This window comes from Callionymus lyra, chromosome 15 (genome assembly GCF_982586985.1).
Source record: "Callionymus lyra chromosome 15, fCalLyr1.hap1.1, whole genome shotgun sequence".
Classification (NCBI taxonomy): domain Eukaryota; kingdom Metazoa; phylum Chordata; class Actinopteri; order Syngnathiformes; family Callionymidae; genus Callionymus; species Callionymus lyra.
The window spans coordinates 5651599-5668754 of NC_141832.1; the positions used below are offsets into that span (position 1 = coordinate 5651599).

A 17156-nucleotide genomic window follows, 5' to 3' on the forward strand; every position below is an offset into this window, starting at 1 on the left:
GACACTGTAGATGATGAGTGTAGTGACACTGTAGATGATGAGTGTAGTAACACTGTAGACGATGAGTGTAGTAACACTGTATATGATTAGTGCAGTGACACTGTAGATGATGAGTGTAGTGACACTGTAGATGATGAGTGTAGTAACACTGTAGACGATGAGTGTAGTAACACTGTATATGATTAGTGCAGTGACACTGTAGACGTTGAGTGTAGTAACACTGTATATGATTAGTGTAGTGACACTGTAGATGATGAGGGTAGGAACACTCTAGACGATGAGTGTAGTAACACTGTATATGATTAGTGTAGTGACACTGTAGATGATGAGTGTAGTAACACTGTAGACGATTAGTGTAGTAACACTGTATATGATTAGTGCAGTGACACTGTAGATGATGAGTGTAGTGACACTGTAAATGATGAGTGTAGTAACACTGTAGACGATAAGTGTAGTAACACTGTTTATGATTAGTGCAGTGACACTGTAGATGATAAGTGTAGTAACACTGTAGACGTTGAGTGTAGTAACACTGTATATGATTAGTGTAGTGACACTGTATATGATGAGTGTAGTAACACTGTAGACGATGAGTGTAGTAACACTGTATATGATGAGTGTAGTAACACTGTATATGATTAGTGTAGTGACACTGTAGATGATGAGTGTAGTAATACTGTAGACGATGAGTGTAGTAACACTGTATATGATTAGTATAGGAACACTTTAGAAGATGAGTGTAGTAACACTGTATATGATTAGTGTAGTAACACTGTAGATGATGAGTGTAGTAACACTGTATATGATTAGTGTAGTGACACTGTAGATGATGAGTGTAGTAACACTGTAGACGATGAGTGTAGTAACACTGTAGACGATGAGTGTAGTAACACTGTATATGATTAGTATAGTGACACTGTAGATGATGAGTGTAGTAACACTGTAGACGATGAGTGTAGTAAAACTGTATATGATTAGTGCAGTGACACTGTAGATGATGAGTGTAGTGACACTGTAAATGATGAGTGTAGTAACACTGTAGACGCTGAGTGTAGTAACACTGTATATGATTAGTGCAGTGACACTGTAGATGATAAGTGTAGTAACACTGTAGACGTTGAGTGTAGTAACACTGTATATGATGAGTGTAGTAACACTGTATATGATTAGTGTAGTGACACTGTAGATGATGAGGGTAGGAACACTGTAGACGATGAGTGTAGTAACACTGTATATGATTAGTGTAGTGACACTGTAGATGATGAGTGTAGTAACACTGTAGACGATTAGTGTAGTAACACTGTATATGATCAGTGCAGTGACACTGTAGATGATGAGGGTAGGAACACTGTAGACGATGAGTGTAGTAACACTGTATATGATTAGTGTAGTGACACTGTAGATGATGAGGGTAGGAACACTGTAGACGATGAGTGTAGTAACACTGTACATGATTAGTGTAGTGACACTGTATATGATGAGTGTAGTAACACTGTAGACGATGAGTGTAGTAACACTGTATAAGGTAAGGTAAGGTAAGGTAAAACTTTATTGATATTAGTGTAGGAACACTGTAGAAGATGAGTGTAGTAACACTGTATATGATTAGTGTAGTAACACTGTAGATGATGAGTGTAGAATCACTGTATATGATTAGTGTAGTGACACTGTAGATGATGAGTGTAGTAACACTGTAGACGATGAGTGAAGAAACACTGTATATGATTAGTGTAGTGACACTGTAGATGATGAGTTTAGTAACACTGTAGACGATGAGTGTAGTAACACTGTATATGATTAGTGCAGTGACACTGTAGATGATGAGTGTAGTGACACTGTAAATGATGAGTGTAGTAACACTGTAGACGCTGAGTGTAGTAACACTGTATATGATTAGTGCAGTGACACTGTAGATGATAAGTGTAGTAACACTGTAGACGTTGAGTGTAGTAACACTGTATATGATGAGTGTAGTAACACTGTATATGATTAGTGTAGTGACACTGTAGATGATGAGGGTAGGAACAATGTAGACGATGAGTGTAGTAACACTGTATATGATTAGTGTAGTGACACTGTAGATGATGAGTGTAGTAACACTGTAGACGATGAGTGTAGTAACACTGTATAAGGTAAGGTAAGGTAAGGTAAAACTTTATTGATATTAGTGTAGGAACACTGTAGAAGATGAGTGTAGTAACACTGTATATGATTAGTGTAGTAACACTGTAGATGATGAGTGTAGTAACACTGTATATGATTAGTGTAGTGACACTGTAGATGATGAGTGTAGTAACACTGTAGACGATGAGTGAAGTAACACTGTATATGATTAGTGTAGTGACACTGTAGATGATGAGTTTAGTAACACTGTAGACGATGAGTGTAGTAACACTGTATATGATTAGTGCAGTGACACTGTAGATGATGAGTGTAGTGACACTGTAGATGATGAGTGTAGTAACACTGTAGACGATGAGTGTAGTAACACTGTATATGATTAGTGCAGTGACACTGTAGATGATGAGTGTAGTGACACTGTAGATGATGAGTGTAGTAACACTGTAGACGATGAGTGTAGTAACACTGTATATGATTAGTGCAGTGACACTGTAGACGTTGAGTGTAGTAACACTGTATATGATTAGTGTAGTGACACTGTAGATGATGAGGGTAGGAACACTCTAGACGATGAGTGTAGTAACACTGTATATGATTAGTGTAGTGACACTGTAGATGATGAGTGTAGTAACACTGTAGACGATTAGTGTAGTAACACTGTATATGATTAGTGCAGTGACACTGTAGATGATGAGTGTAGTGACACTGTAAATGATGAGTGTAGTAACACTGTAGACGATAAGTGTAGTAACACTGTTTATGATTAGTGCAGTGACACTGTAGATGATAAGTGTAGTAACACTGTAGACGTTGAGTGTAGTAACACTGTATATGATTAGTGTAGTGACACTGTATATGATGAGTGTAGTAACACTGTAGACGATGAGTGTAGTAACACTGTATATGATGAGTGTAGTAACACTGTATATGATTAGTGTAGTGACACTGTAGATGATGAGTGTAGTAATACTGTAGACGATGAGTGTAGTAACACTGTATATGATTAGTATAGGAACACTTTAGAAGATGAGTGTAGTAACACTGTATATGATTAGTGTAGTAACACTGTAGATGATGAGTGTAGTAACACTGTATATGATTAGTGTAGTGACACTGTAGATGATGAGTGTAGTAACACTGTAGACGATGAGTGTAGTAACACTGTAGACGATGAGTGTAGTAACACTGTATATGATTAGTATAGTGACACTGTAGATGATGAGTGTAGTAACACTGTAGACGATGAGTGTAGTAAAACTGTATATGATTAGTGCAGTGACACTGTAGATGATGAGTGTAGTGACACTGTAAATGATGAGTGTAGTAACACTGTAGACGCTGAGTGTAGTAACACTGTATATGATTAGTGCAGTGACACTGTAGATGATAAGTGTAGTAACACTGTAGACGTTGAGTGTAGTAACACTGTATATGATGAGTGTAGTAACACTGTATATGATTAGTGTAGTGACACTGTAGATGATGAGGGTAGGAACACTGTAGACGATGAGTGTAGTAACACTGTATATGATTAGTGTAGTGACACTGTAGATGATGAGTGTAGTAACACTGTAGACGATTAGTGTAGTAACACTGTATATGATCAGTGCAGTGACACTGTAGATGATGAGGGTAGGAACACTGTAGACGATGAGTGTAGTAACACTGTATATGATTAGTGTAGTGACACTGTAGATGATGAGGGTAGGAACACTGTAGACGATGAGTGTAGTAACACTGTACATGATTAGTGTAGTGACACTGTATATGATGAGTGTAGTAACACTGTAGACGATGAGTGTAGTAACACTGTATAAGGTAAGGTAAGGTAAGGTAAAACTTTATTGATATTAGTGTAGGAACACTGTAGAAGATGAGTGTAGTAACACTGTATATGATTAGTGTAGTAACACTGTAGATGATGAGTGTAGAATCACTGTATATGATTAGTGTAGTGACACTGTAGATGATGAGTGTAGTAACACTGTAGACGATGAGTGAAGTAACACTGTATATGATTAGTGTAGTGACACTGTAGATGATGAGTTTAGTAACACTGTAGACGATGAGTGTAGTAACACTGTATATGATTAGTGCAGTGACACTGTAGATGATGAGTGTAGTGACACTGTAAATGATGAGTGTAGTAACACTGTAGACGCTGAGTGTAGTAACACTGTATATGATTAGTGCAGTGACACTGTAGATGATAAGTGTAGTAACACTGTAGACGTTGAGTGTAGTAACACTGTATATGATGAGTGTAGTAACACTGTATATGATTAGTGTAGTGACACTGTAGATGATGAGGGTAGGAACAATGTAGACGATGAGTGTAGTAACACTGTATATGATTAGTGTAGTGACACTGTAGATGATGAGTGTAGTAACACTGTAGACGATTAGTGTAGTAACACTGTATATGATCAGTGCAGTGACACTGTAGATGATGAGGGTAGGAACACTGTAGACGATGAGTGTAGTAACACTGTATATGATTAGTGTAGTGACACTGTAGATGATGAGGGTAGGAACACTGTAGACGATGAGTGTAGTAACACTGTACATGATTAGTGTAGTGACACTGTATATGATGAGTGTAGTAACACTGTAGACGATGAGTGTAGTAACACTGTATAAGGTAAGGTAAGGTAAGGTAAAACTTTATTGATATTAGTGTAGGAACACTGTAGAAGATGAGTGTAGTAACACTGTATATGATTAGTGTAGTAACACTGTAGATGATGAGTGTAGTAACACTGTATATGATTAGTGTAGTGACACTGTAGATGATGAGTGTAGTAACACTGTAGACGATGAGTGAAGTAACACTGTATATGATTAGTGTAGTGACACTGTAGATGATGAGTTTAGTAACACTGTAGACGATGAGTGTAGTAACACTGTATATGATTAGTGCAGTGACACTGTAGATGATGAGTGTAGTGACACTGTAGATGATGAGTGTAGTAACACTGTAGACGATGAGTGTAGTAACACTGTATATGATTAGTGCAGTGACACTGTAGATGATGAGTGTAGTGACACTGTAGATGATGAGTGTAGTAACACTGTAGACGATGAGTGTAGTAACACTGTATATGATTAGTGCAGTGACACTGTAGACGTTGAGTGTAGTAACACTGTATATGATTAGTGTAGTGACACTGTAGATGATGAGGGTAGGAACACTCTAGACGATGAGTGTAGTAACACTGTATATGATTAGTGTAGTGACACTGTAGATGATGAGTGTAGTAACACTGTAGACGATTAGTGTAGTAACACTGTATATGATTGGTGCAGTGACACTGTAGATGATGAGTGTAGTAACACTGTTTATGATTAGTGTAGTAACACTGTAGACGATGATTGTAGTAACACTGTATATGATTAGTGTAGTAACACTGTAGATGATGAGTGTAGTAACACTGTATATGATTAGTGTAGTGACACTGTAGATGATGAGTGTAGTAACACTGTAGACGATGATTGAAGTAACACTGTATATGATTAGTGTAGTGACACTGTAGATGATGAGTTTAGTAACACTGTAGACGATGAGTGTAGTAACACTGTATATGATTAGTGCAGTGACACTGTAGATGATGAGTGTAGTGACACTGTAAATGATGAGTGTAGTAACACTGTAGACGCTGAGTGTAGTAACACTGTATATGATTAGTGCAGTGACACTGTAGATGATAAGTGTAGTAACACTGTAGACGTTGAGTGTAGTAACACTGTATATGATGAGTGTAGTAACACTGTATATGATTAGTGTAGTGACACTGTAGATGATGAGGGTAGGAACACTGTAGACGATGAGTGTAGTAACACTGTATATGATTAGTGTAGTGACACTGTAGATGATGAGTGTAGTAACACTGTAGACGATTAGTGTAGTAACACTGTATATGATCAGTGCAGTGACACTGTAGATGATGAGGGTAGGAACACTGTAGACGATGAGTGTAGTAACACTGTATATGATTAGTGTAGTGACACTGTAGATGATGAGGGTAGGAACACTGTAGACGATGAGTGTAGTAACACTGTACATGATTAGTGTAGTGACACTGTATATGATGAGTGTAGTAACACTGTAGACGATGAGTGTAGTAACACTGTATAAGGTAAGGTAAGGTAAGGTAAAACTTTATTGATATTAGTGTAGGAACACTGTAGAAGATGAGTGTAGTAACACTGTATATGATTAGTGTAGTAACACTGTAGATGATGAGTGTAGTAACACTGTATATGATTAGTGTAGTGACACTGTAGATGATGAGTGTAGTAACACTGTAGACGATGAGTGAAGTAACACTGTATATGATTAGTGTAGTGACACTGTAGATGATGAGTTTAGTAACACTGTAGACGATGAGTGTAGTAACACTGTATATGATTAGTGCAGTGACACTGTAGATGATGAGTGTAGTGACACTGTAGATGATGAGTGTAGTAACACTGTAGACGATGAGTGTAGTAACACTGTATATGATTAGTGCAGTGACACTGTAGATGATGAGTGTAGTGACACTGTAGATGATGAGTGTAGTAACACTGTAGACGATGAGTGTAGTAACACTGTATATGATTAGTGCAGTGACACTGTAGACGTTGAGTGTAGTAACACTGTATATGATTAGTGTAGTGACACTGTAGATGATGAGGGTAGGAACACTCTAGACGATGAGTGTAGTAACACTGTATATGATTAGTGTAGTGACACTGTAGATGATGAGTGTAGTAACACTGTAGACGATTAGTGTAGTAACACTGTATATGATTGGTGCAGTGACACTGTAGATGATGAGTGTAGTAACACTGTTTATGATTAGTGTAGTAACACTGTAGACGATGAGTGTAGTAACACTGTATATGATTAGTGTAGTAACACTGTAGATGATGAGTGTAGTAACACTGTATATGATTAGTGTAGTGACACTGTAGATGATGAGTGTAGTAACACTGTAGACGATGAGTGTAGTAACACTGTATTTGATTAGTGTAGGAACACTGTAGACGATGAGTGTAGTAACACTGTATATGATTAGTGTAGTGACACTGTAGATGATGAGTGTAGTAACACTGTAGACGATGAGTGTAGTAACACTGTATATGATTAGTGCAGTGACACTGTAGATGATGAGTGTAGTGACACTGTAGATGATGAGTGTAGTAACACTGTAGACGATGAGTGTAGTAACACTGTATATGATTAGTGTAGTAACACTGTAGACGATGAGTGTAGTAACACTGTATATGATGAGTGTAGTAACACTGTATATGATTAGTGTAGTGACACTGTAGATGATGAGGGTAGGAACACTATAGACGATGAGTGTAGTAACACTGTATATGATTAGTGCAGTGACACTGTAGATGATAAGTGTAGTAACACTGTAGACGATGAGTGTAGTAACACTGTATATGATGAGTGTAGTAACACTGTATATGATTAGTGTAGTGACACTGTAGATGATGAGGGTAGGAACACTATAGACGATGAGTGTAGTAACACTGTATATGATGAGTGTAGTAACACTGTATATGAGTAGTGCAGTGACACTGTAGACGATGAGTGTAGTAACACTGTAGACGATGAGTGTAGTAACACTGTATATGATTAGTGTAGTGACACTGTAGATAATGAGTGTAGTAACACTGTATATGATTAGTGTAGTGACACTGTAGATGATGAGTGTGGTAACACTGTAGACGATGAGTGTAGTAACACTGTATATGATTAGTGTAGGAACACTGTAGACGATGAGTGTAGTAACACTGTATATGATTAGTGTAGTAACACTGTAGATGATGAGTGTAGTAACACTGTAGACGATGAGTGTAGTAACACTGTATATGATTAGTGTAGTAACACTGTAGACGATGAGTGTAGTAACACTGTATATGATTAGTGTAGGAACACTGTAGACGATGAGTGTAGTAACACTGTATATGATTAGTGTAGTAACACTGTAGATGATGAGTGTAGTAACACTGTATATGATTAGTGTAGTGACACTGTAGATGATGAGTGTAGTAACACTGTAGACGATGAGTGTAGTAACACTGTATATGATTAGTGTAGGAACACTGTAGACGATGAGTGTAGTAACACTGTATATGATTAGTGTAGTAACACTGTAGATGATGAGTGTAGTAACACTGTATATGATTAGTGTAGTGACACTGTAGATGATGAGTGTAGTAACACTGTAGACGATGAGTGTAGTAACACTGTATTTGATTAGTGTAGGAACACTGTAGACGATGAGTGTATTAACACTGTATATGATTAGTGCAGTGACACTGTAGATGATGAGTGTAGTAACACTGTAGACGATGATAGTAGTAACACTGTAAATGATTAGTGCAGTGACACTGTAGATGATGAGTGTAGTGACACTGTAGATGATGAGTGTAGTAACACTGTATATGATTAGTGCAGTGACACTGTAGATGATGAGTGTAGTAACACTGTAGATGATGAGTGTAGTAACACTGTAGATGATGAGTGTAGTAACACTGTATATGATTAGTGCAGTGACACTGTAGATGATGAGTGTAGTAACACTGTAGACGATGAGTGTAGCAACACTGTATATGATTAGTGCAGTGACACTGTAGATGATAAGTGTAGTAACACTGTAGACGATGAGTGTAGTAACACTGTATATGATTAGTGTAGTGACACTGTAGATGATGAGGGTAGGAACACTATAGACGATGAGTGTAGTAACACTGTATATGATTAGTGTAGTGACACTGTAGATGATGAGTGTAGTAACACTGTAGACGATTAGTGTAGTAACACTGTATATGATTAGTGCAGTGACACTGTAGATGATGAGTGTAGTAACACTGTAAATGATGAGTTTAGTAACACTGTAGACGATGAGTGTAGTAACACTGTATATGATTAGTGCAGTGACACTGTAGATGATGAGTGTAGTAACACTGTAGACGATGAGTGTAGTAACACTGTATATGATTAGTGCAGTGACACTGTAGACGATGAGTGTAGTAACACTGTAGACGATGAGTGTAGTAACACTGTATATGATTAGTGTAGTGACACTGTATATGATTACTGTAGTGACACTGTAGATGATGAGTGTAGTAACACTGTAGACGATGAGTGTAGTAACACTGTAGATGATGAGTGTAGTGACACTGTATATGATTAGTGTAGTGACACTGTAGATGATGAGAGTAGGAACACTGAAGATGACAACTTGACAACTAATTTGTATTTATATAGCGCTTTTCCAGACCAGGGTCACAAAGCGCTTAAACAATCAAAACAATATTCAATAAAGTACATATTTTAAAGATCAAGATAAAACTGATAACACAACAGGAGTTCCAGAACATCAAGGAAAAGCCTGAACAAATAGAAACATCTTAAGATGTTTCTTAAAGGAGTCAGTAGATCATCAAGAGCAACGAGAGAGAAGATCGTTCCAAAGCTTAGGAGCAACAGCCTGTAGTGAGTCTTGAGTCAGTGACTGCAATGATCAGCTCATGGCAAGAACAACTGTATGTGACGCTGTAGTTTTGGAGCGAATCACATGCACTGAGCTCATTATTACCTAAATCTGTGCTTCTGTTTTCTCGTGAAGAGAAGTGAAGAAAAAATCAAGGAAGTGAATCAATCGTGATTTCTGATGGGCGAGAGAAGGTTGACATCTCAGTAGTCATGGAGGATCTGAAGTTTTTTCTGAACATCTTGCTGATGCTGTCGGGTAACTTCACCAGCAACTTTATTGACACTTGTCACAGCAACGCTTGTTTATGTGTTCCAGGAAGTTGTCGTGTTTCTCTCAAAAGTTTCCTCTGTCCAGGAGAGGGCGATCAAAAACCAGAACATCACTTCTCCAGAAGTGGAGCCCAGGTTCTTCTTCCAGGGTGCTCAGGGTCACCTTCATCCAGGTGTTCCTGGTTCCACGACAAACGTCATTTATTCGACGGGTTCCCCGGCGAGCAGCATCCTGAGGCGCCGCGAGTCCGTCTGGACTCCAACTGCTCTCTGGTCATCGCCAACGTCTCGGCGCAGGACGCGGGATCTTACTCCTGCATGGCGTCTGGACAACTGACTCGGATGTTCCTCGGCGTGATGACCTGTCAGTCTCAGCTCTGAGTGAGATCCCACCCGCCGCTCACGGTCTCTGTCTCTCAGTGTCTCCTGTGAGGTCCGGGGAGCGCCTGGTTCTGGAGTGTTCCATGAACACCTCTCGGTGTGAGCCCGACAGCCTGCGCTGGTTCCGCGACGCCTCGGTTCTGCAGGGCGACTGGACCGCGAGTCAGAGCGAGTGCGTGTCTCGCCTGAACATGACTCTGCGACAGGAAGACGGCAGGAAGTTCACCTGTCGCTTCTTTGACGGACAGGAAGTGCTGATGGAGGCCGACTACACCTTATATCCCCGAGGTCAGTGAACGCATCAGTTTCCCTCGATCCAGTTCATGACACAAACAACACAATCACATTTACACGAATAGACACACAAAGGTGAAAAAATTAAATGTATTTCGTAAGGTGACAAAATACACACAAAGAAACACACACACGGGTTTAAGGGATAAACAGGCAACAAACACTTATTGATTACAATAATTTCTTTATTGATATGTATTTAAAATGAATTAGGTTGTTTTTTTACCCATTGAGTTTAATATTCTTATTCTAATGGTTCAAAAATAAGCCTTTTAAATTAAAAATTAAATATTAGAATAATTGTGTTGCCATTTACTGTATATATTGGATAAACAATATTGAATGAAATATATTTTTTGACAATTATAATAAAAAAATTAATCCAACTCTGAGTGTAAAAAAAACTTTCTATTTGATTTTTGATTCTCCACATTTTTAAAATCATTTTATTTCCAATTTTTTTCCAATTTTTAATTAATGAAAATTCCATGTGAAAAAAAAATACATTTCAGTTAAAAAGGTTGAAACATTAGGATTAAATTCATGAAACACACACACACACACACACACACACACACACACACTGAGAACTGAACCCGTCACGTTTGTGTCGCAGATCATCACAACAACATGATCATCTTCTTCTGTCGCGTCGCTGTCGTGCTGCTGCTGCCCGTCGTCATGGCGACCGTCCTCATCCTCGGCCGCCGCCGGGTGGCGCTCGTCGAGCAGCACGAACTGAGCCCTCTTGACTGACAGGAGAGCTGCGGGTCACATGACCAGAAGAGAGGACGACGAGGAAGTCAACTTGTAGCTACACTCGTCCTTCCTTGTTAAATGCTTGTGAGGAAACAAGACCTCGCTGGAGTCGAACCTTCAACCTTTGTCCGCGGATAACAAAAAATCCCATTATTTTTTCTCACAATACTTTTCGGTGGCACTGTATAAGTTACTTTTAAAAAACATTTTCTTAAATTTGTTTTTGAATCTCATTCCATTTATGGCTTCTTTTTTTTTAAACTTAATTAAAAATGTTAAATTTACATGTAAATATTTACAGTGTTTGTTTATTCTTGTATTGCAAATAAACTTCCGGCCTCTAGATGGCAGCAGTCATTACGTCCTCCACAGTTAAAGGAACAATTAAATCCTGGACAATACTACACATATATACTTGTTACTACACTATCACAACACCAGAGTCAGGTACTGTACAATACTACACATATATACTTGTTACTACACTATCACAACACCAGAGTCAAGTACTGGACAATACTACACATATATACTTGTTACTACACTATCACAACACCAGAGTCAAGTACTGGACAATACTAGACATATATACTTGTTACTACACTATCACAACACCAGAGTCAAATACTGGACAATACTACACATATATACTTGTTACTACACTATCACAACACCAGAGTCAAGTACTGGACAATACTAGACATATATACTTGTTACTACACTATCACAACACCAGAGTCAAATACTGGACAATACTACACATATATACTTGTTACTACACTATTACAACACCAGAGTCAAGTACTGGACAATACTACACATATATACTTGTTACTACACTATCACAACACCAGAGTCAAGTACTGGACAATACTACACATATATACTTGTTACTACACTATTACAACACCAGAGTCAAGTACTGGACAATACTACACATATATACTTGTTACTACACTATCACAACACCAGAGTCAAGTACTGGACAATACTACACATATATACTTGTTACTACACTATTACAACACCAGAGTCAAGTACTGGACAATACTACACATATATACTTGTTACTACACTATCACAACACCAGAGTCAAGTACTGGACAATACTACACATATATACTTGTTACTACACTATTACAACACCAGAGTCAAGTACTGGACAATACTACACATATATACTTGTTACTACACTATCACAACACCAGAGTCAAGTACTGGACAATACTACACATATATACTTGTTACTACACTATCACAACACCAGAGTCAAGTACTGGACAATACTACACATATATACTTGTTACTACACTATCACAACACCAGAGTCAAGTACTGGACAATACTACACATATATACTTGTTACTACACTATCACAACACCATAGTCAAGTACTGGACAATACTACACATATATACTTGTTACTACACTATCACAACACCATAGTCAAGTACTGGACAATACTACACATATATACTTGTTACTACACTATCACAACACCAGAGTCAAGTACTGGACAATACTACACATATATACTTGTTACTACACTATCACAACACCATAGTCAAGTACTGGACAATACTACACATATATACTTGTTACTACACTATCACAACACCATAGTCAAGTACTGGACAATACTACACATATATACTTGTTACTACACTATCACAACACCATAGTCAAGTACTGGACAATACTACACATATATACTTGTTACTACACTATCACAACACCAGAGTCAAGTACTGGACAATACTACACATATATACTTGTTACTACACTATCACAACACCAGAGTCAAGTACTGGACAATACTACACATATATACTTGTTACTACACTATCACAACACCAGAGTCAAGTACTGGACAATACTACACATATATACTTGTTACTACACTATCACAACACCATAGTCAAGTACTGGACAATACTACACATATATACTTGTTACTACACTATCACAACACCAGAGTCAAGTACTGGACAATACTACACATATATACTTGTTACTACACTATCACAACACCAGAGTCAAGTACTGGACAATACTACACATATATACGTGTTACTACACTATCACAACACCAGAGTCAAGTACTGGACAATACTACACATTTATACTTGTTACTACACTATCACAACACCAGAGTCAAGTACTGGACAATACTACACATATATACTTGTTACTACACTATCACAACACCATAGTCAAGTACTGGACAATACTACACATATATACTTGTTACTACACTATCACAACACCAGAGTCAAGTACTGGACAATACTACACATATATACTTGTTACTACACTATCACAACACCAGAGTCAAGTACTGGACAATACTACACATATATACTTGTTACTACACTATCACAACATCAGAGTCAAGTACTGGACAATACTACACATATATACTTGTTACTACACTATCACAACACCATAGTCAAGTACTGGACAATACTACACATATATACTTGTTACTACACTATCACAACACCAGAGTCACGTACTGGACAATACTACACATATATACTTGTTACTACACTATCACAACACCAGAGTCAAGTACTGGACAATACTACACATATATACTTGTTACTACACCATCACAACACCAGAGTCAAGTACTGGACAATACTACACATATATACTTGTTACTACACTATCACAACACCATAGTCAAGTACTGGACAATACTACACATATATACTTGTTACTACACTATCACAACACCAGTCACGTACTGGACAATACTACACATATATACTTGTTACTACACTATCACAACACCAGAGTCAAGTACTGGACAATACTACACATATATACTTGTTACTACACTATCACAACACCAGAGTCAAGTACTGGACAATACTACACATATAAACTTGTTACTACACTATCACAACACCAGAGTCAAGTACTGGACAATACTACACATACTACACACTATATATCCTTGTATTGTGATACTACACACACCTAAAGTGTAATAAATCCAACACGAGTTGTTGACGTTGATCTTTAATTCACAATATTTCGATATAAAACACAAAAGTTACTCAGAAGGTCGAGCGAAGAAGCTAAACTGAAGTCCAAACTGTCCGTCACTCTTTGAAGTGCTTCCTGTGACCCGTCTGGCGGCGCCGCTGACTCTTGCTGGTCTTCACGGGTCTTTTTTTAAACTCCACGACGCCGGCGTTCCTGTCCGTCCCTCGACCTTCCTGCTTCCCTTTCCTCCTCCTCTTGCACGTGAAGCTGTTCAGCGTCGCCGTCAGAGACTTGATCCTGCAGAAACAATGGACCGGGTCAGCGTGAAGAACCCGTCCTGACACCATCGCGGTGGAATCACACGCCGTACTTCTTGTTCATGATCGGTTTTCCAGCTTTCCTCGGTACCGTCTTCTTCTCCTCCTCCTTCTCCTCCTCACCCTTCGCTTCATCTCCATCATCTGCACCGTCAGTGACCTGCAGGTGGAAGATGTTGTTAGTGTGTCCTGTGCCTTCATGTTGGATCATGTTATTACGTTAGCGTGTCGTGCTACAATTTTGTGGTCAGAGCTTCATGTTAGCATGTCATTTGAGTGTGTCATGTCAACGTATCATGTTAGCGTGTAATGTCAACGTTCCATGTAAGCGAGTCATGTTAACATGTCTTTTTAGCGTGTCCTTTTAGCATGTCGTGTTAACATGTCCTTTTAGTGTGTCGTCATTACGTGTCATGTTAACATGTCATGTTAGCGTATCGTGTTAACATGTCATGTTAACGTACCATGTCAACGTACCGTGTTAACATGTCATGTTAACGTGTCGTGTTAACATGTCATGTTAACGTGTCGTGTTAACATGTCATGTCAACGTACGTGTCGTGTTAACATGTCATGTTAACGTGTCGTGTTAACATGTCATGTCAACGTACGTGTCGTGTTAACATGTCATGTTAACGTGTCGTGTTAACATGTCATGTCAACGTACCGTGTTAACATGTCATGTTAACGTGTCGCGTTAACATGTCATGTTAGCGTATCGTGTTAACATGTCATGTCAACGTACCATGTTAACATGTCATCTTAGCGTGTCATGTTAACATGTCATCTTAGCGTGTCATGTCAATGTTCCATGTAAGCGAGTCATGTTAACATGTCCTTTTAGCGTGTCCTTTTAACATGTCCTTTTAGTGTGTTGTCATTACATGTCATGTTAACATGTCATGTTAGCGTGTTGTGTTAACATGTCATGTTAACGTGTCATGTCAATGTACCTTGTTAACATGTCATGTTAGCGTATTGTGTTAACATGTCATGTCAACATACCATGTTAACATGTCCTTTTAGCGTGTCCTATTAGTGTGTCGTCTTAACATGTCCTTTTAGTATGTCGTCATTACGTGTCATGTTAACATGTTATGTTAGCGTGTTGTGTTAACATGTCATGTCAACGTACCGTGTTAACATGTCATGTTAGCGTGTTGTGTTAACATGTCATGTTAACGTGTCATGTCAATGTACCTTGTTAACATGTCATGTTAGCGTGTCGTGTTAACATGTCATGTGAGCGTATCGTGTTAACATGTCATGTCAACGTACCGTGTTAACATGTCATGTCAACGTACCGTGTTAACATGTCATGTTAGCGTATCGTGTTAACATGTCATGTCAACGTACCGTGTTAACATGTCATGTTAGCGTACCGTGTTAACATGTCATGTCAACGTACCGTGTTAACATGTGATGTTAGCGTGTCGTGTTAACATGTCATGTGAGCGTATCGTGTTAACATGTCATGTCAACATGTCCTCTTAGCGTGTCATGTCAACGTTCCATGTAAGCAAGTCATGTTAACATGTACTTTAAGCATGTCGTGTTAGCATGTCCTTTTAGTGTGTTGTCATTACGTGTCATCTTAACATGTCATGTTAGTGTGTCGTGTTATCATGACATGTTAGCGTGTCACGTTAGCATAAAATGTCTGATGACAGAAGCTCTAGTCTCACCTGAGCAGGACCGAGCAAGTGTCCGCCGCTCAGGTCCAGGTCACTGATGGTTGTCACGGTGACGGTGTGGTTCGGGTGATCAAACTGGACCGACTCTGTTTTGCTGGTGATCATCTCCTCCAGGTCGTCCTCGGCTTCTCCTGCAGGATCATCATCATCATCATCCGTTAGTTCATCAACGATCAACTGTTGCTCGAGGTCAACTCACCGAGAGCTTCTTCACGTTCCTTCAGCATCTTCATGTATTCATTGTGTCTCTGCAGAGAAGTCACGACATCAGCAGATGTTTCTCCTCCATCTCCTCCTCCTCCTCCTCACTCACCTCCTCTCTCACTCTCTTCTGCTCCTCCTTGATCTTCTTCTGAAGTTCTGCCACCGCAGCTTTCCTTCGCTCCACCTTCCTCTTGTGGAAGCCTGTGAGATAATCCCTGAGCAGAAGTTCAGAGTCTTAGCTAATGCTAACACGGACATGCTAACAGCAGCGATGACGTCAAACACTCACAGTCTGTCTTTGTCGTCGAACGTGACGATGCATTTGTTTTCTCGCTTTTTGTTCCCGGGTTTAAACTTTCCCTTCCTGGCCGCGTTGTTTGGTTTTGGTTTCTTATGGTTTTTCATTCTCCACACGTGATTCTCACCGGCGTGCCCGTGTTTACCGGCGGAACGTTCAATAGTGTCCGACTAGAAACACGCGAGACTCGTAACAGTTCCGCTCCTCGAACTGTTACTTTATTTTAGCGCAAGAAAAGTCGAACAAATATAGGAAATAAAAAATAATTGGAAATACAGACATCAAAGGGAAAACAAGTAACACTATATATATATATATATATAAAA

The 17156-nt window shown here is 38.8% G+C and overlaps 2 protein-coding genes across 2 annotated transcripts; one reads left to right on the forward strand and one right to left on the reverse strand.

Annotated features, from left to right (window-relative positions):
* Positions 1 to 9801: 9801 nt before the first annotated feature.
* LOC148064628 (papilin-like) lies at positions 9802 to 11691 on the forward strand. The gene is made up of 4 exons (XM_087809597.1): positions 9802 to 9875; positions 9975 to 10253; positions 10310 to 10558; positions 11181 to 11691. Exons 1-4 carry the CDS (start codon positions 9830 to 9832, stop codon positions 11318 to 11320), a joined length of 714 nt encoding a protein of 237 aa, XP_087665723.1. The 5' UTR covers positions 9802 to 9829; the 3' UTR covers positions 11321 to 11691.
* A 2643-nt stretch (positions 11692 to 14334) lies between these two features.
* nol12 (nucleolar protein 12) lies at positions 14335 to 16975 on the reverse strand. Its single transcript, XM_087809289.1, has 6 exons — positions 16822 to 16975; positions 16642 to 16747; positions 16528 to 16576; positions 16320 to 16459; positions 14688 to 14794; positions 14335 to 14614 (listed from the first exon to the last, which is right to left on the reverse strand). The coding sequence occupies exons 1-6, from the start codon at positions 16935 to 16937 to the stop codon at positions 14434 to 14436; spliced, it is 699 nt and encodes a 232-aa protein (XP_087665415.1). The 5' UTR covers positions 16938 to 16975; the 3' UTR covers positions 14335 to 14433.
* Between the last annotated feature and the right edge of the window lie 181 nt (positions 16976 to 17156).

Coding starts and splice junctions, on each gene's coding strand:
- LOC148064628 (XM_087809597.1), top strand. CDS start 9,830: ATGGAGGATCTGAAGTTTTTTCTGAACATCTTGCTGATGCTGTCGG. Junction 9,876..9,974: donor CATCTTGCTGATGCTGTCGG/GTAACTTCACCA, acceptor TCCTCTGTCCAG/GAGAGGGCGATCAAAAACCA. Junction 10,254..10,309: donor GTTCCTCGGCGTGATGACCT/GTCAGTCTCAGC, acceptor TCTGTCTCTCAG/TGTCTCCTGTGAGGTCCGGG.
- nol12 (XM_087809289.1), bottom strand. CDS start 16,937: ATGAAAAACCATAAGAAACCAAAACCAAACAACGCGGCCAGGAAGGGA. Junction 16,577..16,641: donor AGAAGAGAGTGAGAGAGGAG/GTGAGTGAGGAG, acceptor ACTTCTCTGCAG/AGACACAATGAATACATGAA. Junction 14,795..16,319: donor ACTTGCTCGGTCCTGCTCAG/GTGAGACTAGAG, acceptor TTCCACCTGCAG/GTCACTGACGGTGCAGATGA.